At 35.6% G+C, this 26,625-nt stretch overlaps 1 protein-coding gene across 1 annotated transcript; it reads left to right on the top strand.

The window, feature by feature from the left end:
- Nucleotides 1–11,333: 11,333 nt before the first annotated feature.
- LOC137398389 (protein mono-ADP-ribosyltransferase PARP15-like) lies at nucleotides 11,334–26,514 on the top strand. The gene is made up of 14 exons (XM_068084497.1): nucleotides 11,334–11,560; nucleotides 11,793–11,853; nucleotides 12,452–12,667; nucleotides 13,718–13,945; nucleotides 14,330–14,404; nucleotides 15,871–16,092; nucleotides 19,980–20,207; nucleotides 21,756–21,821; nucleotides 22,538–22,750; nucleotides 23,896–23,950; nucleotides 24,070–24,206; nucleotides 24,413–24,587; nucleotides 25,119–25,405; nucleotides 26,410–26,514. Exons 1-14 carry the CDS (start codon nucleotides 11,334–11,336, stop codon nucleotides 26,512–26,514), a joined length of 2,295 nt encoding a protein of 764 aa, XP_067940598.1.
- The last annotated feature ends 111 nt before the right edge of the window (nucleotides 26,515–26,625 follow it).

Here is a 26,625-nt window from a genome sequence, read left to right as displayed (position 1 = left end):
AGATTCCTCACCGAGCACACTGCCCCCCTGCACCACTCTACCACTTTGAAGTATCAAGTAATAATTGTGCTCATATGCTGGTATAGATGATGATCTCTCTCAGTGCACAGGACTACCATTATACTAGTATGGATAAATTGTTGTCTATTAATGTATTATTTCAAGAATATTTGTAATATAATTTTTGTCCGTAGCAAAACACTCGGACCTATATTCTTAGCTGTTATTAGTGTAGATGTACTGCTTCACATAACCAACTATGACTTAACCAAGTACTTTAATATCCCAGGGTTTACTTCTATTTCTTTAAAAGGTTGTGGCAAACATTGATTGACAGCAATGATTAACTATTGCATAATATCCCAAACATTGACAAACTGTCCATATTTTCAAGTTATGACAACTCCTTATTGAAACTTAAACATTAGAATATAAGTTGTTTAGATAATAGTATAATTATTATTAATCTTTGTATAGTATTGTTATTATTATTACTAGTATGATGGAAGTACCGTGCACCATGAGAGATCATCATATGTAATAACTACATACATAATTATTCTTAGATATGGAAAGGTAGTCAAGTGGTGCTGATACTAGCGCTTGGCTGAGAATTTGAATATCTAATATGGACTCCTGTATGATGTAATCTTCATTCTTAACACTTTTAGCTTGGCTTCAGACAGACACGACTCTTATTATAGTAAATACTGCTAACTAATAACCTGACAGTCTGGTGTGTCGTGAGAGACTGTCATGTGAAATAGCTAGACATGAACATATAATTATTCTGTAATGTCAGTAGACAGTTGGTTGATGCAGTTGTTAGAAAGTAGATCTACATCGCTGAAAGTAGTTAGTTCAAATCCTGTACCATGCCAGTTTTTTTCTAAACCTCCAGCCTTCTCTTCAGACGAATGGACACAAATTTCTTGTAGTAAAGATTGTGATTTGAGAATTTTCATCACAATAACTCACTTTACATAAATCGATCGAGGAAATTCTCTACACACAAGAGCAAAGTTTACCTTGACTATTGATAAAGTTTCTAAAGATGAACTCAGTCATTGGATCAATTATAGAAATTTGACAGAAAGTGCTCATGGAAAGTGCATCAGAAAGTGCTCCTAACACTCTTAGCATGGCTTCAGACAGACAGACGGACATGACTCTAATTATAGTAAATACTGCTAACTAATAACCTGACAGTCTGGTGTATAGTGAGAGACTGTCATGTGTAATAGCTAGACATGAACATATAACTATTTTGTGATGTCAGTAGACAGTTGATTGATGCAGCTGTTAGAATGTGGATCTATGTGGCTGAAAATAGTTAAAATCCTGTACAATGCAATTTTCTCTGAACCTCCAGCCTTGTCATCAGACATACGGGCACAGTTTTTTTGTAATCAAAGTTGTGACTTGTTCTCTCATTAAATTACTTCATATAAATCAATTAATGTATTTTTTTACACACACGAGAACAAGTTTTACCCCAAACATGTAAAATGTTTCTACAGATGAATTCATTTATTGGCTCAGTTATCTCCCGACCAAACGAGCGGAACAAATTCTGAGAGTTTTTATGATAAATGCATGTGCACACAACTTACGAATATTATCCATCAACAATGTCGCAAACCCTTGTTTCAAAATCTCGTCAATAAACTTAACCATTGTTTTGTAGAGTCGTTAAAGTATAATAATGATACAAAAAATATATAAGCCTATTTAAATATGTACAAAGTCTTTGTAAATTGTCGACAGTATCTTAAAACTTACCCATCTAATTGAATTATACACAAATAGACAGAATAATTTGGCTGAAAATCACCACAAAACGCTTGAAAAGCTTGGTTTAAAGAAAGTTAAGACTGGCCTATGATACGCCAATAAAGGCGTGCGACGGATAGTAGAACTATTTAGCAGTGCGCATATCACGAGAAAACAGTGCTCATTTTACCAGTCTATGGCATTGTTTACTTGTAATAAAATTTAGCCGAAGGTTTCTGTATTAAACATAGACCACAGGTACAAAATACAGGTACAAAATTGTTGTACATAGTTTATCAGCCTATAGGCTGACAAAAGAACATATATGTTCTTTTGTCTAATAACCGAAGGTTTCATCAAATTATTTAAAATGTTACCCAAAATTCTTTACAGCTCGTGTACAAGCTAAGGCCAAACAACAATGACCCTTTATGACGAAAATAGTTTTTTTATTTTGCTGCATTTTGCAGAAAACTTCCAGATGTGTGAACGATCATACTTGCTTTCTGTTAAAGATCGCTATCAAAACCATTCTACATTCAACACAACCAAATTTCAAACTGTGTATAGTACACAGTAGCTTGCCATTTTACTTCTAATTTGGCATTTCAGAGTTATAGTAAACATATTTCCTTATTGTTGTTGTTAAATTACATACATTACAGTAGGTTAGGCATACAGCTTTAATTAATATTCCCATGAACAAAGATGAGCGAAGTGATTCTATACTATACTACTATACTATATACAGACTATACTCTCCCAATTCCTGCTGACAACTACTTTTTAACAACCAGCACTGCCATTTATTTTTCCCATTATCATATATTCCATTATCAGGCCGTGGGCTGTATGACAGTGGAAAAATTAAATAAAAAAATAATAAATTAAAATGAAATCAAATAGAACAAACAAAACTCACTGATACAAAAATACAAATAAAACTGACTGAGCGCACAAATAACAACATGTTTAGTTGCTGTTGTTGCCCAAGTTCTTAAATTCTACTAAAGTTTATCGCAGAGACTGGTCTCTGGTTAAAAGTTTTCACCTTTTTTCTTAAATAATTTTTTGCTCAGAGTCCGTTATGATTACCAATGAAGCAACTGACATAACATTGCAGGCAAGCCGCATAGACGGAAGAGAACAACTCCCTTTCCGTGCAGCTGATGTATCAGTTGCAGTGGGTATTGTGACAAGCTGTTGTTCTGCTCGCCCAGCTCGCAGGGGGAAAACTCTGCAATAATAACAGTTTTTCAAGAAAGGCTATAGGTGTCAGGCTGTGTAGCTGAATAAACTGAGTTAAAATCACAAATGGTGCAATATTTTTCTGCATTATTTATCCATAGTTTCAAATAGACAGACAGTTTGGTTATTGTAAAGATTTAAAATGTAATTATATTGTTTTATAAAATAACTAGCTTTGTCACCCGGCATTGCTCAGGTATTAAAAATCCGGTTATAAATAATATATATTTGAGTAAAATTACTAATAAGAACTACCAGATTTTCATTATGTTACGCCTTCACTTAAAAACCGTGACCGAAAGCGCTAGCATATTTTTTCCCATATAGTACCATATACCGACTCATTCATCACGCTTAAATGGCTGAATTGGTAAGGGGTTGGACTGAGAAAGCGGATGGTCCAAGATCAAAGATAGCTGTCTCGCCGCCTTTAAAAAAACTTCTTACTGGGAATTCCAAATCCAGTTTCACATCAATCAATGATGTCAATCTGCTTTTACTAGTTTTCTCATAACTATTGATTGACTTCAAAGCCTGCAGATGTACAGGCAGCACCATCTTAGCCAGCTGTGAAAAGTACTAACAAAGCGTTATGGGTAAGATTGTTTTTACTTGTGTTTACAGTTTTACCATGTTGTATGGTACGTTATGATTTGTGGCAATAGAGGCAGAAGAGTTTCATGATTTACTAGTATTGTTTTTAGTTTCTAATAAAAATTTGACGTGCGTTGAGGTAGTCTGTAGACTAATTGCTTGATCTGACTCAAATGATAGTAACATTGAGATTATATAAGGCTATAGAAATCTGTAGACTTGGTACCATGGGTATCATATGTAAGTGGGAAAAGGGTCTTGCAGGTTTTGGTCAGTTTATAGTCTTTTCGCACTATAAACCCATCAACTGGTGCAATTTAAATATATATAACAAATGTTACTAAAAGACAAAGCTAGTATTACGCAACAAGTAATTTATAAATGAAAGAATGGTTGATACCACTGCCTGCGTAACATGGTGGGCTCAGTATCATACGATTAATACTTAAGATTAAAAGGTTTACCATAAAAGGCTTACCTGGTAATATAAGTTTACATATTTTATTCTCACCTTAAAGAAAATAAGATACATAGTTGATTATTAGAAGATTTGCAATCAAACTGGTTTAAACAGGCTTCAAAGCAGCAATTTGGGAACTGGAAATCCCTCAACTTTCCAAAATGCTTATTGGGAATTTCCCATTTGACTCATTTATCAACTAACACAGTTAAAACACATAAATTACATATTTTTTTATTATATATTTTAATACATCAAAGTCTTGCTTTTCGAATGAGCCTATATTCAATACACAAATAATAATAGAACTATGAAAAACGGGGCGTCAAAAGTACGTCTTGCAAAAAAAACACTTGGTTTAGGTACACAAAATGTGGCGTCATAATTCTCATTTAGCCTTAGGTCATCACTCCCTTTCGCTGCCATTGAGGCTGCATTTTTCTGTGACAATCGGTTCGGTGCTGTTAAACTCGGAGAGCGCTAATAAGAAACTAAGATTCTAGTTAGTCAACAATGCTCGCGATGGTGCTAACGCCCGCCCGACCAATACAAACACATGTTCTTGGTAAATTAATTATGCTTTAATAAATGTACTGTCGTTGATAAAGGTAATGAAATCACATCGATTAATTTATGACCTGCGGTTGCATGGCCCTAGGACTAAATGTCAATCACACTTTCGCGAGATCACGCAATGCTTGAAATTAATTAGTCTCAGGCGTCACCCTTAACATCGCATTAAAAATAAAAAGCTAGTGCATAATATCATCGGGAAAATATAGTATGATTCTTGGAGTCTGAGGTATTTATCTTAGAAATAATATGTACATAGAAAACTAATGACACTGATTCCTTTGCCATTTTCATTCGTTCTCTGGAGTTGTCCTACCTTCGCCTGCCACTGGTGTCATTATAGTCACTTTCGAAGTTGATAAATAAGTGGTAAGAGCAAACAACAAATATGAGAATTGTGGCGTCACAATTTTCAAGACTATACCAGTAAACCTTTTTGCGGTAGAGCTCTGGGGAAATCGTATAAACACCAACCAATGTTTGTCTCACCATGGCAAACAATAGCTCATTCGAAAGCCAAGACTCTGATGTATTGAAATATACAATAAGAAATTATGTAATTTATGTGCTTTCAAGTATGCGCAAATATTCTTATCACAAGATAAGAATACTCGTGTATTCTTATCTTGTGATAAGAATGATAATTGCATGAAACTCACCTTATCATGAAGATCTACAGTGTAGATGGACTGCTTCACATAGCCAACTATGACTAAACCAAGTACTTTAATCTCCTAGGGTTTACTTCTATTTCTTCAAAAAGTTGTGACAAACATTGATTGACAGCAATGATTAATTATTGCATAATATCCTAAGTATTGACAAACTGTCTGTATTTTTAAGTTATGACTAATCCTTAGCGAAACTTAATTTTTAGAAATTAAATAATTTGGACTTCACTTTAAATATTAGTATAGTTATTAATGCTCTTTAGATATAGTACTGTTATTATTAAAATTAATAGTATGCTGGAAGTACCGCGCGCCAGAGGAGATCATCATATGTAATAACTATGTGCATAATTATTCTTAGAAATGGAAAAGTGGTCGTGTGGTGCTGATACTAGCACTTGGCTGAGAATTTGAATATCTAATATTGATTCCCACATGATATCATGGGTATCAAACTTGTATATTAAGATTCTTCACCAAGCACAGTCATATGTTGTACTCATATGCTAAATTATATGATCTCTCACAGTGCACAAACTGTCATCATACTAGTATGGATAAAGTGTTGTCAATTAATGAATTTTTTCTAGCATATTTTTAATATAATCTTTGTCCATAGCAAAACACTCGGATTCATTTTCTCGGCTGTCATTAGTGTAAATGTGCTGCTAACTATTGCATAATATCCCAAACATTGACAAACTGTCTGTATTTTGAGGTTACATGTATGACTATTTCTATTTCTTAGTGAAACTTAAATTTTGAAAATTAAGTTGTTTGGATTTGACTTAGATAGTAGTATAATCATTATCAGTATAATCTTTATATAGTACTGTTATTATTATTTCTAGTATGATGGAAGTACCGTGCGTCATGAGAGATCATCATATGTAATAACTATGAGCATACTTATTCTTAGATATGGAAAGGTAGTCAGGTGATGCTGATACTAGCGCTTGGCTGAGAATTTGAATATCTAAGATGGACTCCCATATGATATAATCTTCATTCTTAACACTCTTAGTATGGCTTCAGACAGACAGACACGACTCTTATTATAGTAAATACTGCTAACTAATAACCTGACAGTCTGGTGTGTCATGAGAGACTGTCATGTGGAATAGCTAGACATGAGCATATAATTATTCTGTAATGTCAGTAGACAGTTGATTGATGCAGCTGTTAGAGTGTAGATCTACATTGCTGAAAGTAGTGAGTTCAAAACCTGTATGATGCAATTTTTTCTTATCACAAAAAAAATGGACACAACTTGTCTTATAGTAAAGATTGTGACTTAAGAAATGTCATCACAATAACTCATCTTACATGAATCAATTCATGAATTCTTTTACACATATGGGCAAATTTTACCTTGACTATTGAAAATGTTTCTACAGATGGACTCAATGATTGGCTCAATTATAAAAAAATTGGCATAAAGTTGTCTGATGGATAAGGTTTAGGACAGAAAAGAAGTTCGAACTAGAAAATGGATATACCGCTTAGCATAGTAATCCGACATTGTTTCATTCTTTGAGTACTATGTACACACTACCCATAATATTATCACTAGTAGGTATTCTAACTCCGTGTCTATGGCTATTCTTCCATATAGTAATGTAAGTTTCGCAAATTTCAATCAAATTTATTAAGTTTATAAGCTCCAACTTGTCATTCAGAATAAGATATGTTAGTATTGTACCAGATGCTGACTGGTTATTAGCAAAGTACTAACTGCACTTGCTATGAATAACAGGTTATAGTGTTTTACATACCTACTCCTTTTGAGGTCAACACTCGGAGGTACATTATGTTACACTATGAGTAACAAGGTTATAGTGTTTGTATAACTACTCTTTTTGGATTGAATACTTTGATACCACCCAGATATTAAAGTCAACATGTCACATCCTAATGTAAATACTAGTACTTACATATAATACATAACTTCCATAATACTGAATATTGTTATATCTGAACTAGGTATGTTTTGGTTGGCTAATCTTTGCTTGGTCACTCAATAGATGCCACTATACTTTGAGTGGTGCAAAGCAGCCTGCCTGCTGCAGTTTGATAGCTTGCATCATATATTATACTTGTCAACCTTAGAGTTCGTGTGGAGTAACAACTTACCATATCAGGGCCTCTGGTTGACCGTGCTGAATTTCTTTCGCTCTACCTCTTCCTACATACTACACCCATTCTGTTGACAGCTTGCTATGTTTAAGTCATGAATAAATGAATGATGATAAATATTACATGTTGACCAATAAGTATAATAAAATAGTGTGATGTTTTATGATTCGATTGTTACATGCATGATTCAAGAGAATGTCAGACTGTAGATCTCAGGCTATCTAACAATCTAGTAAACTATTACTTAGAGGGTCTCTCATTAAAAATAAGAGTTGTCTGTACAATTAGCCATAAAACTATTCTTACTATTAATCATAGTAAGAAATATAAATACTTGACATTTAAATTGATTCCATACTTTTAAAACGTATAATGTTGGACTAATATATAATAGATGTGCCTCTTTTCTGTCATGGAAATATAGGCCTGGCATAAAGAAAGCATAGATTTTGCACTCTTTCATACCAAAAGGAAATAAACCGACTATATAAGTGACCTTTGCTACTACTTAGCACTCTTTTGGCAGCCAGCTATCTAGCGTTAATGCACCAACTGCCGCATTGATCAAGGATATTTACATAGAAGTATGGTAAAGTAGGGTAATTTAGACATGTCTACAACAACAAGTTAAAACAAAATTATTGTGGATCAAATTCATCACAGTTGCTCATGTTTTGAAATCAGCTTGCTTGCAACTAGAACTTCATTCACATCTTGTAGATAGTAGGAACAGCCTTCAAGGTTGAGCAGACTGCTGATTAGATTTTAGTATTTGATTATCTAAATTTGAGATTAAAAGAACATTTTCAAGTATATTATTAACATCATCAATACACCTATTAATTTCTTAACTGCTTTACTTTATGGACAGCATTCTGGATTTTACTTCCTCGTATAATTTGTTGAATTTGGTTGGTTTGTGAAACACAGTATTACCCAAGCGTTGTTGAAATATCACTATCTTTCACATATATATTTTAATGCATAGTAACTTTTTAAAAAGCAAAAATAATGCAACATTGCCTAAAGAGGCATTATTAAAAGCCATTAATAGGTCAATAATACAGACTTGTTAGTCTAGCTAGTTAGTTGGTCTAGACTTGTTAGAGCTTGCTTGAACTTTTGATGGCTAGACTTTGATTGCTACGCTTGACTAAACTCGAACTGTGTGTGTGTTAACTGCATCAATGCTTGCATCAGCTGCATTACTGACAGTGAAACACTCCAATGGCAAAGAGTAAAACCTAAAAGTGTTCAAGTACATAAGCACATTTCACATTTAAATTCTTGCCTAGCAGCACTACTGTAAGGGAAGGGGTCACAAACAATGCTTCAATACTCCTCAATGCTCCCTAATGCTCTACGTGATTCCATGATGTATTGATTGCTTAATGTATAAAAGAGCTGCTACTGAGAAGTGTTTTTACAAAAAGTTCTGTTGTGGAAAAAATTGATAGCACTTGCACAGACTGAATATGTTATTTTGTGAAAATTAAGATGGATGTTTGGCCTTCTATCAGATTAAGTTTTCTATTGTCAGAAACAAGAATTGAATAATATGTTTAATGTGAAGTTAGGGTGAGCTAGTGACAACTGCAACAGGTACTCGTTGATACATATGAGATCCATCGACAACATGGTAGGTAACCAAAATGAAACCTTAATCGATTATGCAGCAATGTTTATGGTATAACCATTGACTGTGATTATATGTAATAAAATCAACATGCATGTTATAGCCTTTTACTGTTGTCAAGTAATAGCATTATGATAGGGCTATATGTTGGGACTTCATGTGACAACAAAGTTCAAGAGATTATGAGGAAATACATATTGTTGCAAAAATATTTTCAGACCTTCAACAATATTTTATTGCTTGATTTTTACTAATTGAAGAATATCCTGTTTTTCAAGTCTCTCCAGGATTTGGGTGAGGAAACCTAAAAAAGTACCCAACTCTGATAGAGGGCTGACTAAGGATGCGGTACTAGTTGTATCTCCCTCGAGTTGCATGCCTGGCTCTCTCAGCGGTGAGCCCAGCTCCCTCGGCAGTTGAGCTTGCTTTTTTGGAAGCTTGGTCGACTCCTTTTTCAATGGTGTCGTCGTGTCTTTTAGGGGGTCTCTCTTTGGCCATTTCCTTCAGGTGTTTGTGTGTGCCCTTCTTGTCTGACTGTGCCAGAGAATCCATATAGATTCAATGGGTTGGAGTCAGAGAAAAATTACACGACTTCATCGAGAGACTTTTTGACCAACTAAATACCTTCAGGAATATGAACCACTTGTGGCAGTCTATGTGGTATACTTTGTACTACACATCTCCGAGTGCTTCCCAATGCAGCATCACCGCTCATAAAACTTGCTGCCATGGGCAGAGACACACAGATATTGTGAAGTGCTAGAGCATGTTTTATTTTGGCCCCATCAGCTACTAGTTTCATTGCTACAGAGACCCCATGTGTTTGGTCAGTCTTTCGAAGCAGCGGCTACCCGTATCACATAGCTTGGGAGATGGACAGCTCTGATTTGACCAAAGTCTTCCCGGTGGGAGTAATCAATCTTGGTGAGTTGCAACCATGGTGACTTAGTGACAGATGGCAGTCTGGTAAAGGCTTGCTCTTCCGACTGAGTCTCCATGTTAATCTGAAAGACATTAGCCAAGGTAAAGTTCTTGACCTTTTTCACCCCGTTTCGATAGTTGTATATCTCATGAATGTAGATTGGCACAAACTCACCTGAGCTCAACTGGCTGATAGCTTTTCCTGGTAAAATTATTGCTTTACATAATTGCCTTTTGTAAAATGGCATATGGCAAGATGGCAGCCAGGCATGACTGGCTGGTGCCAAGGGTTCAAGTCTCAACTATGTGTGACTCAATGTAAGCATCTTTTACTTGAAAAATGGAAGCATGAATACTTCCCGGGTCAGCCTTGTCAAAGCCCTAAATTTATTTTCTCTTCTCCTTAGTGGAAGATCCGACTGGCTCATTTGAGTTTGCAGTGGCTGTGCTCTGACATGTGACTAAAGGCTCCTCGTCTAAGTCTCGCAAGCTCCCAAGAGCTCTTCCTTTCCTGCCTCGAAAGGTCCTAGCTGGCTAAGCTCCTTCTCCAAAGAATCACTAAGCTTACCTTGTTGTTGGAAGTTAATATTAACATTGCAGAAATGCTGTAACTGATTTGACTGATGAGTGATATTGTACAAAACTCTGTGCGCAACTTGCCCAGGAGCGCTCTGCAATAAAACCAATTTTTTCAAAGATAGCTGTTGAGCATGGCATTTTTCCGTTGCTTTGTGATCACTTTCTTCAAATCATGCTGGATTTGTTTGTGCAATTTCAAGGCATGCTCACACACACCATATCAATTAGGCTTTCTGGTTGTCTGAGCCGGCTGAGGGGGTCTTCCATTTTGGGTGCCTGATCCAAAGGTATCTGATCATCCGGCTTTGAGATGGGAAACTCTACCATTTCCCCTGAGTGGAAATCTGGTTCCTAGCTTGCCTAGCCTCTCTCATTTGGTGGCCTCTTTGAGGCTGTAAACTAGTTAGGGCCAACCCCAGCTCTTCAAGACAGGCTTGCTAAGGCTTCCGCCAGCCTTCGCTTTGAATAGAAGACTGATCTGGCTGCGTTACTAGATATTTGTAGTTGGGCCAGACCATATTAACTGGGTATGGCCCAACAAAACTGGTTTGCAGCTAAGGGTTGTCCCTCCCATCCAAAGCCTATTTAACATCCAGACCCAGTCTCTAGGGGCATAGAAGATTGGCTCCTTTTAATCCTCTTGTAAGATCTTTGTCTGCCCCTGGCAAAGAGTGCTGAGAGTCTCTTCCACCCCTTAATTAAAAGTTAGCTAAGACTCAGTGGGTAAAGAGTGGCGCATCAGATGGTTCAGTTCCTGCCGTTGGTGCTCTTGCAGACACAGCTGTCGTTCAAGCATGAGCATCTTTGCGGTTTCCGATGGCTGAGTGTGGCATATTCCGGTATGTTCTCATCAAATGGAGATATAGCACATCATTTCCTTCTAGCTGTAATACCCAAAAGACCAGGAAGAAAGGATGAACTGGCTACAACTGGCACCCTGGTCAAAGCATCCGGCCATTGGCTGAAGTGGTCGGTTAATGCCAATATTCATTTGTTATTCTCTGGTGTTGTTGGCAGTGGCCCCAAGGCTACTGCTACCTTTTGCAAAAGGCATCCAGTGAACACCTTTTGCCATTTTTTGGCTGTCTCACTTGTATCATTGTAGCCTACAGACATTAGCTTAGTTTCTACTTTTAGTGTTGCCATGTTTGCCTGTCTTAGTCTATTGGTGTCATGCCACTCAACTTGTTTACCTTTTTAGCACCAAGTCTGCCAGTCTTGGTCTCTCATCACACTTATTTTGGGAGTTTTCACTTGTGATCGTATTGTGCCTTATAGTTTAGTACAGTAGATTATTCACAGGTTTGAGATGGTGACAATATGGAAGAGAGAGACTCAAGCGCTGCTGTCTTGATAGATAGCAAAATTCACCTACAATTCATTCAAGGAAACATTGCTAACGCAGAAGTATGTACACATTGAATGGTGCACAATACTACATATTTGATGGTGACTTTATATATCTGTTCTGTTGTGATTGCGATAGCATGAAATATATCATGAAGTGACACAGAACTGCTAATATAGTATAAGTATTAAGGGAACAGCTTGAATAGAAATATACATGTACATGCAATCAATGAGCAAAGTGTTTTCTCTGGTAAAAATTAGGCATGATGAGCAAAAAAATCCAGAGCGTGCACAGTTTATACACCAATGTACAAGCTCCCAATGCTTATGAAGCCTTTAAGACAAACAGTGCCAGTGGAACCAAAAGATTCGATAACTTTTCGCTTGTGCTTTCCCTTCTCTACTTTTATTTTACTTGAATTTATTTCATACCACAGTATACAACTTATTGGACATGTGTTTGTTTTTGTGTTTTTTTTGCCTTTTTAATGACACCATCTATTTTTGTAGGTAGACACCATAGTGAACTCTACAGATATATGTATGAATTTTTCACCAGCTTTATCCAAAACAATTGCTAGGAAAGCTGGTCCTCAACTAAGGAGAGAGTGTCAAGCACATGTTCCACTAGCCTTTGGTTCAGTTGTTGAGACTGCTGGTTATGACTCAGGGTTCAAACAGATACTTCATTGCAACAGCTTTCATTGGGATGGTGCGAACGACGAGGTGAGAGTATGTGGATAATCAACAATTGAACAGCTCTTTGATATTTTTAAATGTAATTAAGTATCAATGTATAAAAAATCGAGTTGCTACGATGTCTTTCTGTAAATGTTTTGGCAGAGCATCTTGATCGTTTAGCTGGCTATAATTATAACAACTGTTTGTGTAATTAAGTTCTTTTGTATCTATTTTATTCTGTAATAAAAGATAAAGCAAGCAAAACCTTTGAACAAGAAAAAACGGGATCGTAGAAAGTTTCGCAAATCATAATTGTGAGTTTTACTAATGCCTATATATAAAAACTCGAACACTTCTAAAATTCTATGTATAGTTTGTAGCATCATCCAGTGTAGTATGTGACAGTGTGATCATGTCAAGTCATCTGCATAATATACCCTTATAAGTATGTAGCAGAGTGAATGGCTCAAACACCAAATCGATTTCATGGCAAAATTTTGGTAAAGGAAAGCGGGGTGACCGATCGCCCAGATCGAGCTAGAGAGTACAGCCTACGTTGAGGCAAGTGATGCCATGATCGGGCCGAGCTCTGACTCAGTAGACTACACAGTCCTCGGTAACACGTTAGGACAGCCGAGGGTTGACTACCAAGTTGGCTCTACAACCTAGGGGCGGAGTCAAGCCAAGCCAGGAGCTATATAAGATTCTGCAGAAGTGACAGAGTGCAGAATGTCTGGAAATCTCACACTGCGCAGTTAATTGCTTTATATGTTTATTGCATGTTTGACTGTAGCCTTATACTGTATATATTTGCTGCAATATATATATATATATATATATATATATATATATATATATATAATAATAATAATAATAACTCGTTTACCTTGTACTCAAGTGATCTGACTTTTTGACAGCAAGTAGAGCATTTCAGTGGGTTCTTTCACAAAAGTAAAACACTTTTGGAAAATGAAAGTTTATAAAGTAAGACTATCTATGTCAAGAAAATCTGTGTAACATGAACTCTTCATAAAACAACTTATATTATAACTGTACCAATAATCCATATTATGGAAAAAAATGATATATTTTTAGAAATTGGTCAAGATTATAAAAGCTTGTATGAGGAAGTGTGCAGAAGCCAATCACACATCAATTGCTTTCCCAGCGATTGGTAGCGGCGCTAAAGGATTCCCAACAGGTATCGTTGCTAAATCTCTGGTGGGAGCAATAAGAAAGTTTATTGAGGAATACCCAGACAGCAGACTGACACATGTTCGTATGTGTGTTTTGGAAGATGACACATGTCAGTGGATGTATGAGGTCAGTTATTAAAATCAACTAGCTTTAGGACCAGTCAATAGAATAACTACTCTGCTTGAAGGTTTTGATACAATGCAATAGGTTGGCTACATACATTATTAGCCAGTGAGCTCTGAAATAGAAGGCAGAGTTGCTTCAGATTAAGTACTTGTCTATCAACATGCAATAATAGTTATTTAACCACAAGCTAAATGCAGAATGGTAGCACCTAAAAATAGTCTTCTCATCAAGCGATACTTTAGTTATTTACGTCTATATCGACGGACAGCTTGGTTATATTCACTATCATGGTTCAGGCATACCGACACCTATTAGTCACTTTTCACAATTGCATTAAACTGCCATGACTTACAAGAGGCAATTCTGAACCTTCTACTGTTCTAGACTGTCAAGAAGTGCTTGCTGACTACAATAGCAGGACGGGTGAAAGTGACCATTGGAGATCGGACACTAGTAGAGGTACCACTGCAATAACGAATAATAGATTTTGAATGAACAACCAAAAAATAAAAAAATGGTTTGGTAAGAGAAGACCTACATTTGATCAGCTGTAGTCATTGGCAGTATTCCGTAATCATTGGGAAGGGGTTATAAAAACATCTAAAGTTTTAAAACTATGCCTCTTTTAGAATGATTTTATGAGAATGTCTTTAAAGATTAAGCTAAAATGTGTTTATCTCATTATTAATTTTTAAACTCAAAGGCTAGGCAATTGTACAGTCACAGCAAATTAAACTATGCCTTGTTAAGAACCTTGTGCGTTACTTATTGAAGCAGTAGCAGCTGATGGTGTCACAAAAAAGAGCTTCTTCTCTCAGACTCATTTGTACTATAGGGAGACAAGATAAGACATTTTCAATCAATTAAATGTTTAAATTAGACTAATCGCCACATGAACAGTAAAAGAGTGATAGTGAGAGCCAAAAGAAATTTAATCTGTGCGGTACAAATATAGAGTAAACTAAATTTTGGTGTTTTAGTTTATTCTGAAACTTTATTCTACGCATGTTATTCTGGTTGTGGCCTTTTTGCTATAGCTAAAAAAAATTAAGCTGATTATTGATGGCGTATAAATCTATTTCGTTTTTAACCAATACTGGTACTAACTTTTATACCAGCAATTACAGAGCTAGGATATAAATAATATAATTAAAATGTTACTTTTATAACATTACAGAGCGCTGTGATAGTGACTTCAAATGGTAAAATTTGGTCAAAGTCAGCAGGAAAAAGGTACTTGGCACTTTCGGCCTCAACTGGTAAGTAGCAGCAGAAAAAAATTATTTATAAGGTTTCTACCATGTTGAAAATAGTTGAGGTAATATGCTGACTCAACAAGAAAGTTTGAGCATAAAAACTTTAATTGATGTAATAAAAAAGGTTATTGTATATTTTGTCAAAATATTTAATATTAAATTCAACAGTTGTTAGCTTATGTCCTAGTGATCATGTATTTACAGGTAGGGTGACTCCAGAAAAAACACTTTCAAAAGATTGTGTTTTGATCGGCAAGTCGGTACATCTTGAAATATGCAGAGGGAATCTTTTAAACTCCACAGTAAGTGAGAGATAACTTTACTCAGTATTGTATAGTATGTAAGACATTACCTTACTCGGTGTAAGTAAAAAGTTAACCTACGCTATAGGTATCGCTATAGATAACTTTATTTAGATAGCAAAGTTTGTAAATGTTGATCTTGACTGTAGCATTTATTTTTACCCATTTATTAATCTTTGCAAACTCATCTTTAAGTTTGCAAGTCATTAACTTAAGCACAAGTTTATTGGTTGATATTAGTAGGCCCAGTACTAGTCAAGAGTTTAGACATCTTCAATGACCTGTTTAGCTTCCCCTAAACACACAGTAGTTAAACACTGTGCAACTTTGAAAGGTTTTGAATACAGACCATGACTTGTTTTTACAGGTAGACACCATAGTAAACTCTACAGGTAAACACATGAGTTTTTCTTCCGCATTATCCAAGGCTATCGCTCAAAAGGCTGGTCCTCAACTAAAGAGAGATTGTCTTGGCCATATTCCACTAGCCTTTGGTTCAGTTGTTGAAACCGCTGGTTATAATTCAGGGTTTAAACAGATACTGCACTGCAACAGCTGTCATTGGGATGGTGATGATGCAAATGACAAGGTAAATGAGTATTTTATTGGACGGCAATGATATAGTTCTATAATATCTTCAAAAAAACTGTTTTTATATGTGCCAAATTGATAGTTCATCATGTCTTAACCATTGCTATCATCATGTTCCTCAGACTTTACTTAGCTTAGGTTTACCAACTGTTCTGTAAGGGATGCCTGTGGGGCGCCTTTGCTAGCACTGAACTTTTAGAAACAACTAAGTGCGTTTCAGAATCAGAAATGTATATCTTTACTTTCTATATGTGTACTCGTATATAATATATATATATATATATATATATACACACATATATCGTTATAAATATACACTTATTATATATGTGTAAATTTAATATATACATATAGCTATATATAAATACTAGCTACGCTTCTTGGCAATGCCCGGGTATTAAAAATCTACTATATAAACGGCAATCTGTCGTGTGTTGTCTGTGCATTTGTTTGTGTAATTGTGTGTCCGCCTTATAGAGTACCGTACTTTTTAGAGTATTACCCGCCACTAGGTATCTAAGACACATTAACAGGAATCTTCGCTTTGTGCACCTCTATACATAACTTATTCATCGTTTTTATACAAATGTCACGTGATCTCTGGTTTGCGCGCCTTTTTATAGTGCCCAACGGCACTGTTCCGTTTTAAACAGCAAAACTGTTGCCATGCTAAAAATCACCGTTCTGAGTTCTGCGGCCTATACAAAGGTATACAAACGTACTACTCATTAAATGAAATAAATTAATGAGTAGTAATTTACATGCAATCAATATATACTGCCAACGTGTACCGAGGTCTTGCAAACGTTTGTTTCTTGCGGTCACTAGGAAAAAAACGAAGTTCTCACCTACTAAACTTCCACATCAAAAAGGTAAGTACATCTTATTCAATTTTGTATTGTCTATGAATTGTCACACTTCCACTACATAACCCTTTCACTTGCAACCATTTTGCATTTTGTCCTTTTGCCGATAGCGCTTCATATGTATACAATATTTCTTCAATTTCAAACTCCATCTAGAACATTAGTTTCGGTTGTATATTTTGTTTTGCCAACATGTTAACAAGCGCTGCTAAACAAAACATTTGTTGTATTTAAAATTTGTGCATTAATAAAGCGATGTGAAGCTACAAAGCAAAACGATCCTCTACAATGTTCCTTATTCTTACAAAACCATTACTTTCATCGCCATTAGAGTCAGTGTTGATATTGCTTTTTAATTATCTGTGTAATCACAAAAATCTGAATTGGCTATAATGTCGTCAACACAAGTAGTTATTGGTTTTCTAATTTGGACGCATCTGATGAGCTTACACAAAAATGTTCTTTTCAAGTTGGAAATCCCCAAACAAAGATTAAAATATTAAACTTTAGGCTGATTTTATAAAGAAATCTTAGGACAACACTGTCACTACCATAAAAGTCTTAAAGACCGTTGGTAATGTTATCAACAACAACATTTCAGTTACTAGCAATTGCTGGTAAAATCGCAAAAACGCGTCTACGCGATCTACCATAGAAAACGCATAAATGAGTCTACTTAGTGAAAGCGTTTAAAATGTTGGACTTGCCACTGTTTGTGATAGTAAACATGTTCATTTCCTTCCGCAGCCGAGTTACTTTTACTTTTTTTTCAGCCATGAGTGCTACAGAACTACAGCTACTACAGAACTTGCACAGTACTCCTACTGTGTGTTACCTACTAAATTTCTACCTCAAACCAGTAAGTAATTCTTATTCAATTTTGTATTGTGCTGTCTATGAATTGCCGCTCTTCAACTACTCAATAACATTGGATTTGCCACTGTTCGTGATAGTAAACATGTTCATTTCCTTCAGCAGCTGAGTTTCTAAAAAATTTTTCCAGATACGATTAGGCCTACTGTAACTTACTCCTACAGAACTTGCACAATTACTCTGAGAGGGCGATGGTGAAAAGAAAGAGAGCAGCTGGTGTCGACTTACTGTCACCCTGCTTTAGCCATGACCAGCTGTATGTCGCCTGTTCTATAGTAGGCACAAGCCGAAAGCTGTTTGTTCATACACAGACACAAAAACAAAAAATGTTGTCTATCTGCAAGTGTTGCGTTGAACTAACATTGTGTTATTGTTATGTCATGCTATGTTCTTTATGTTCTGCTTTACCCCAAGCATCAATTTCTAAGCTATTTTTCAGTAGATATATTTTCATGCATTCGTTATCCTTATTGCGTCTCATAAAAAGGCTATCATGCTGGTGTTATGTTTTATTATTGTAAGATAATAATTCTGTATCTGCCTTGGCATCATACTGTCTGTGCTGTTATACGTATAAATTTTATCAACTCAACCTCATTACTATTTGTATATACATGTACCATGTCAAAACACAGGCTATAGATGGAAAACTGGTGAGCTATGATTAGTGTTTTAAGCATGTAGAAGTCTCCATTCAATAAATGCTGGTGGTAGCAAAATATTTTGTATAACTTTTTAAAAGATGCAAAATCTTTAAGACTCTCAGTTTGAAGAACTTCAGTTTGCCTAGATATGTCAATTTCATTATCATATTTCTGTATACAAATAGAGTAAATCAGATTTGAGTGGTTTGAGACTGATGCATTGTAGACTAGCTGTAAAACGTATGGCAGATTTCCATTGTTCTCCCTAACATTATTGACATGTATGTGTGTATGCATATTCAGGGCAACAATTTCCGTAGACATTTTACATAATAATACAACAGGGCAACAATTTCAGTAGACTGCATATTTGGAGTTGTTCAACAGTATGAAAGACAACTCCCAATAAACCTTATGCTGCAAGTGAATATGTTCCTGTAGGCGGGTAATGCAGCTAGTTAGCTTATAACTAATGAGAAGTAATGAGAGCTTCCTGCCACTTGCTATTAGCCTGGAACATTGCCAATGGAAAATTTGAGTACACTTAATATTGAGAGCCACCAGCTTATCATGATGTTATGCTATGGCCCTGCGCAATACGCAAAGCCATTGGGTATTTGCTCCCAAATAGTGACATATATCAGCTAGTGAACAAACCAACTTCTGTTGCCTAAAGTTTACGGCACCGGTCTTGCGAATGGGAAAGTCTGAGATCAAATCTTCTTCGGAGCAGATTATTTATTCCAAGATTTCATTTGCTAAATCCAGAATGCAGACAGACATCCGGGCTTTGAGAAATATATATATATGTATGTACTAGCTGTGCTTTCCAGCTTTTCTCGGGTAATAAAAATAAGCAGTGAGAAGCATTGAAAGTTTTTAATAATTATGAAATTTTTAATGAAAATTTTAATAGCTATAACCGGACACACGGACGATCGGATGCCCGGACGCCTGGTCGTAGGGGCATACGGCATACTTTGAGAAATATAAAAATGGATGAAGATACTACATGTTAAGCTATATATGTATGCATACTTGTATGTTATATGTATATGCATATTACATATATATGTACATATATATAAATATATATATAAAATGTATTAAAAACTGTGAACCTTAAACAATTTAATGTTATAGTTATTAATACATTTTAGATAAATGTTCTATGTTAATATTAAGCCCTCCGCTTCTAGTGATCTACCATTTTCTTTTTCATCATTATATATATACTGTATATATATATATATATGTATGTATATATATGTGGATCTATATATCTATAAATATATATAAATATATATATATATATATATATATATATCTATATATCCCGACACTACCAATGAATATATATATAGGTAAACTTTGTTCTAACACTATATGATTGCTGTTTTGCATTAGCCCCTATGTCCACACTTCTTGTTTACATACATATAACAAACATTACAAACCTATATCCTGCATATACCAACCGCTACTAAAATTTTCTTTAATAGGAATTGAGAAAGATAATACTTGCTTGCCTGATGAAATGTGGAGAAAGTGGGTACACATCAATAGCTTTTCCAACAATTGGTAATGGTGCCAAAGGATTTTCCAAAATCACTGTTTCTCAGTCAGTGGTCGAAGCAATTAGAACATTTAACGAAGAATACCCAGACAGCACACTAACATATGTTCAGTTGTGTGTTTTGGATGACAAAGCAAATGATTCTATGATGGATGTAAGTCTTTACCTGTATTTTAGTGATATACCTGTATATACATTCAGCATATAGTATGAGCATATGGGCATGTGTGACATAATTACGAGAGCGTTCTAAGTTCCTCGATATAATTGACTAAGGCATATTTATTCATACTTCCCTTTATTTGATTCAATTGACATATACTTGATCAGGCATTGATACATAGTGCAATCTAATGTTGTTCTAGAAAGAATTTAGCCTGAACAATTGCTGCAAAATTAGTTAATTGGAGTCAAGGCTAAATATAAAGTGCTACAATATAATATAGTTAAGGATCTAGAATTATTCTATTTTTGAACTAACGGGTAATACAAGAGGTGAAATAAAAATGTGTAACAATTGGTAAACACCTGCTCACCTTGCGACTGGCTCGTCAGATTATCTGTACAATGATCTCTAACCACAAAAACAAGAGCTTCAATCACCTTGTCTATTGATTGGAGACTGTTCAGGCAAATATCGATGGTGATTTGCCCAGCTTCTGCTAGCAAATATATAATTGGCTAGCTATTTTGTTAATGCTCAGTTCTCATACTTGTAAAATACCTATCAAGCAGGCCGTATTCCTGGGGCGGCTGGCTGGCTGAGCCACCCCAACTTGTTAGCAATTTTCGGCGGATAAGTACAGTCTAACTCGGATAACTCGCCCCCAGATAAAATGTAAAATTTTATTTCGAACACTTGGTTAACTCGAACAGATTTGTTTGGTATGTTCCCACGCAATGATAAATTGTTTCAAATAACTCAACCTCAACATCATTAACTCGAACAGTTATTTGCCCAGCGGTTACGGGAAAGGTTTTTATCGCTGTAGAATAACACTTTATTCCAAGTCATAGAGATAAAGATCAACTTTTAGTAGTTCTTAAGCGTCATCATTATCATCATCGACAAAATGTTTCTGGTAACAACTTTCATAAAGGTTTGCAAAAGGTCAAGTTTTACCAAACATTTGCTTAACAATGGCCAATCGAAAGCGTGAAAACCTTTGGATGAACTTGAAATAAAATAGGCAAAATTGATCTTTGTGGAAACGCTCAAAAGAAAAATCTATTTTTTCTAAGCGTTTTTATTGTGTCAAGTTTAGCCTATTTTATTCTGAAACGTCATGAAAGTCACATCACCAAAAACAGACTAATCTTCAATAATAGCAAATTATTTATACTTTCCGATAAACTTTTTTAAAACTTTACATGAGGCCTTGTTGAGGCTTTAAATGAAAAAAACCTGTTGGGGGCTTACATTGCCCCCTCCAAAACCCAATATGTTCATAACAAGTCGTCTAACATTTGCCGTCCCAACTTGCAACCAGGGAATATAGGCTTGTTCTTGATAAATTTTGTTGTTGCAAGATATTGCCTGTTTTATTCGTTAAAGTACAGTACTTGTATTAAAAAGCTGTCCATTGAATACATCAATACTGTGGCAGAAACTGTGTTGCAATCAAATGTTTTGCCAAGTGTTCAAGGTTATATAATAGAATCCAACTCTTCTTTTATATAGACCTTCAAACATTATGTACAGTGGCTACAGCAAGAAGAGGGAAATGTTTATTTCAGGCTGGACATGGACGATGAGACAGTGGCACAGGTATAAAGGGTCTTTGGCACAAGGCAGAGCCCGCCAGTTCAAACAACTTCTTTTGTTCAAACATTCATAAGAATGTAATCACAGCACGTCACATAATCTTTTGCATTCTATACAAATACTTTGTTTGCTGATCACTCGCTAAAATGACCTTTGTGGCCATAAAACCACTACTAAAGTAGCGCCATAATTATTGTTTGATTAACTGTTTTTCCCATGTTTATATCACAAAGATTGACAGAATAGGCGGGAGTTAATTTGTGTCTTTGTTGCTTTAAAGAGACAACTCATGCATATTTATGTTGTTTATTCTGTTGTTTCACAGAAAGCATGTTGATTGTTTAAATCATTAATGATTTTAACATCTCTGAATTTTGTTACCCTGATTAACGATATGAATTACTTAACCATTCTCTGATACTACTCAGAGCACTAAATGGTCCTAATTGTCTTTTTCATTAAACTAGGATAGTAGAGTGCAATATAGTGAGTCAACTTTCCCGTGCTGCAAGCTGATTGTGATTTGTTTACAATTTATTTATTCTGGGTTTTGATGACAAGCAAAAATAGTGCCGCATCGCTCTCTTTCAGATTCTCAAAACTAAGACAATTTATATTATAATATTTTTAGTTTGTTTGTTTGAAAGGCCCCAAAACCGAAAGAAGGTAGTTGTTTCAATCACAATTAGATATATATATATTTTGTCATATTGCTACAGGCTACCATTCTGAAGAGTCCTGTCGAAAGACAACCTCTCAAAGGAGAAATATCTTTGGAGATGTTCAGTAAGTCTGGTCAAGAGTTTCTAAAAGACAAAATGACAGCTGACTATGGCGAGCTACAGAGTACGGCTCAACACAATTTTGAACTTTCAGAGAACCTGCTATTTGATCTCAAATGCTCTTCTTGGTGCGGAGAAAAGCCTGGACAGGTATTCAGTAGCTAGGCTTTCATTATCATTGTTGGCCTGAAAATGTTATGAGATTATGCTGAAGCTTAGAGAACCGTTGAATGCATAAGTCGTTGATAAATGAAGGGAAATACTATGTACATTGTATCAAAAACCATTATTAAATAAATAGCGTGGAGTGGTAGACATGTGATATCGTATCTGATATGGAAATGTAGTAAATGTAGTAAATGTAGTAAATGTAGTATCAGTAAATGTAGCTGTTCAGGAGTGTATCAAGTAATGTCAATAGGGCATTAGCTTTTGAACTTTATGACATTAGATGAATATGACACAACATCTTACTCATTATAGCCTAACTTCAAAAAGAAACGACGAACTACAGGTTTCCTTTTTGTTATCAGTAAAATCAGAAAAAAATAAATACTGTTGTGGCTCACCGCTTCTTGTTAAACTGCCAATAGTCATACAATATTTACATAAACAGTTCTGTACATATGAGTGCCATACATGTGAGTGTTGTACAGTTGAGTGCTCTACATGTGAGTATTGTACATGTGAGTGTTATACATGTGAGTATTGTACATGTGAGTGGTTTACATGTGATTGATGTACATGTGAGTGTGAACATGTGAGTACTATAAATGTGAAAATTAGGAAGTGAAAAGTTAGCAGTGTTGAGCAGGAGGTGAAGACGCTGATGTGAGTGGTAAAAGTTCTGTGGCTGTGTAACTGTAAGATGATAAAGGCATGTGGTCGCGTAGGCAAAAGCTGCTTTTGTGTGTGTGCATGTGTAGGCAAGTGTGTGCATGTGTACATGAGCATAAGTGTGAGTGCACGTTTGTGCAATCACAAAGGAAAGCATGCACGTGTACTTGCATTAGTGCATGTGTGGATGTGTTTGAACATGTCTGTGTGGTCATGTGTGAGCATGCATTAAACAGCGTTTAAACTGACTAAATTCCAATAAAAATTTATGAAATCAAAAAAGGTGTGTTTAAAAATTAAATTAATACAACAAGAGTTCTGGTGCAGCTTGCAACTTGGTGAACTTTTAATTAATATATAAGTACATTTCTTAGAGTTGTAAAACAAATAAAACAGATAGACTCGTTATACATGTAAATGTTGATTGTAACCTAAATGATGCCACTCTATTATTTTAGGAATTTGATTTGTTGATTGAGGACCACCTAGCAGCTTCTACAGAGACTGAAGAAGGTCAGTTCAGTTGTGACTGATTACTAGCCAATATTTTATGAATGTGCAATATGTATAGCAGTTTTTACAGAATTATTTTGCTGTTACAGTTTTTATTTTTACTTCATGGCTTTATATAGGTTGGCCTTTTCATTGGGAACATCCACAAGACAGATATACAGAGGTTGAGGTAGCATTTGGCACAGCCGAATACAAGAGTGTGGTCGATAATTTCAACCGTACAAAAGACGTCAATACTGATGTTACTATCAAAAAGGTTAGTATTTTATGAGAGGCTGTTTAACTAAGTCTTGTAATGTGGAATTTAGAGATGTACTAGTCACAAGGACAATAACAACTATCAACAGTGTCTTTGTTGATATGTTGCCAAAATTCATTTATGAGGTATCAATACGATTGGCATTATACATGATTTTGAGATTGGCTTTCAATATTTACCTTTTGTAGTCAATTCTATTGCAGGTTCAACGAATTCAAAACCCTGATATGTATCGCTTGTATAGTGTTCGAAGAAAAGCTGTGGCAGCGAGACTGAATAAACGACCGGATGAGGTAGAAGTCACTCCACTTTGGCATGGAACAAATGAAGAAACTGTCAAACGTATAACTGAGAGAAAATTTGACAGAGGCTTTGCAGGTAAAATGGGTGAGACAGTGGTGCAATGTGAAATGTCTGCCAAAACAACCATCTTATACAGAAAAACAAATCTTATCAAAGGTTAATGAAAGGATTGCATAGTTATTTTTAATGTATTTTTATTGACTATAGCAACTGCTGTATGATAATTAATTGTGTAAAATATTATGAATGATTTTAAGGTAGAGTCACATCTCAAAGGTACATACTTTAAGGTATAGTCACATCTCAAAGTTACATACTTCAAGGTATATCATATTAATATACTCTTGTTAAATTAGCATCAAGTCAAATAGACTTTTTGCACAAAAATTTCGATTGAAAACTATGATTAGGATATAAGCTTCTTAGTTTTTTTTAAAATTGAATAGTTTCAGTAATTGGACTAAATGATGTTGTAGTACCAAATGTTCATAGAGCTGTAATCTAGGTGGGTTTCTAGAAAATGGTAAGAATTGCAATTGATAATTCTAATTGAAACATTTCATATAATTAGAAGTATCTATCTCTATCATGAGTATATGTTTGAAGGTAAAGGAAAGCTGGGAATGGGTGTATATTTCGCGACAGACAGCAGCTATTCATCGATTAATAAATATTGCCGGCCAAATAGAGATGGTATGAAACATATTATTATGGCTAGAGTCATCGTTGGAGATTTCTGTCTTGGGTTCAGAGGCTGCAAGGCAGTCCCAGATAAATTGGACATGAGACCCCAGCCATACGACTCAGTCGTAGATAATATGGAAAATCCAACGATGTATGCAGTGTTTGATGACGCTTCTGCCTACCCAGACTACCTGATTGAGTTTGAGATTGTAAATAAATCTTGTTGCCTTCTTTAAAAGCATTGCTCAAAATATACGTAGATATGACTCTGAGATGTACTTTTTTGAATCTAGTACAAGTCTGAAATGATGGCTATTTTTACACTTAGTACACATATATAAGTTTTTGTTACAATTATTACCTTAAGATTATCAATATGATGTCACTTTTAGCAAAGGACTACTAGTGAATAGAAAATGTTGACATTTGTAGAGCTGGCTTGCTAATATTGGTAGACACGATGATGGAGGCTTGAATTGGTTTGTTATTGTTGAGGATTATTATATATATATATATACATGAGTGTGTAGATTTTCTATAAATATCTTATGATAACAATAAAGCTAAGCTGTGGTTGGAGTTGAGAAAACATGTTTGAAACTTTGTTTCATAGAAGAGGTAAACAACACAAGTTTTGAAACACAAATCTTAAAATATCACTTGCACACTGGCAATAAATTTCATTCGTTTCACTATAATTTAAAGGAAACTGCTTTACAGGCTTGAAAGTCTCCTTTAGTCTCCACAAGACAGCCGAACAATAACACTGAGTGTTAAACTTCAATGAAATGTATATTTAAATTAATTAGTACACATCAGTATACGTGCAAGATTGGCAACAAACTATATGCAAACACGCAAAGAGTGTACGCATACAACTCTGCCTATCAAGCATTTTGTGCTCATTTTTTTATATTTGCTTTATTTTTAGGCACCGACCCATTTTCTTTGTTTTGTGTTTGGTTTTCTATTATGGTTTTCTGGCTCCTCTTGGAAGTCCGAGCATTCTTAACGGTGACCGAGCTTTCTCCGGTGATTGGAAGGCTAGGCTAGGCAACTAGGGTGACCAGGACCTGGGGCTCACGGCTGGTCGGGTCGGCCATTATGATGGCACCAGCCTAAGTCCTTCCACTAGAAAAATGGTTTGAGTCCTCAGTGCAAGCAGTGGTTGGCCCTACTGTTGCGGGTCTCAGCCGATTCTCCGGTTCTGTAGCTTCTCACTGAGGCAGTCTCGGCGAATGTGTCACTGAATGCGACCTCCTCAGCATTGGAGTGGCTTCCTCTTGATCTCCTGAGCCCAACCCTTCTCTTCCTGTAATTGCATGACCTGCTTTGTCAGCTGTTGTACTAGCCAGGCCAGCGTGCTGACAGTTTGGTCCTGGACCACTGCAGTCCCGTTATATCTGCTGAAAGGCGACCTTCTGCCCTA

This window comes from Watersipora subatra, chromosome 6, assembly GCF_963576615.1.
Source record: "Watersipora subatra chromosome 6, tzWatSuba1.1, whole genome shotgun sequence".
In the NCBI taxonomy this organism is placed as follows: Eukaryota; Metazoa; Bryozoa; class Gymnolaemata; order Cheilostomatida; family Watersiporidae; genus Watersipora; species Watersipora subatra.
This window is presented reverse-complemented; position numbering and strand designations above follow the sequence as displayed.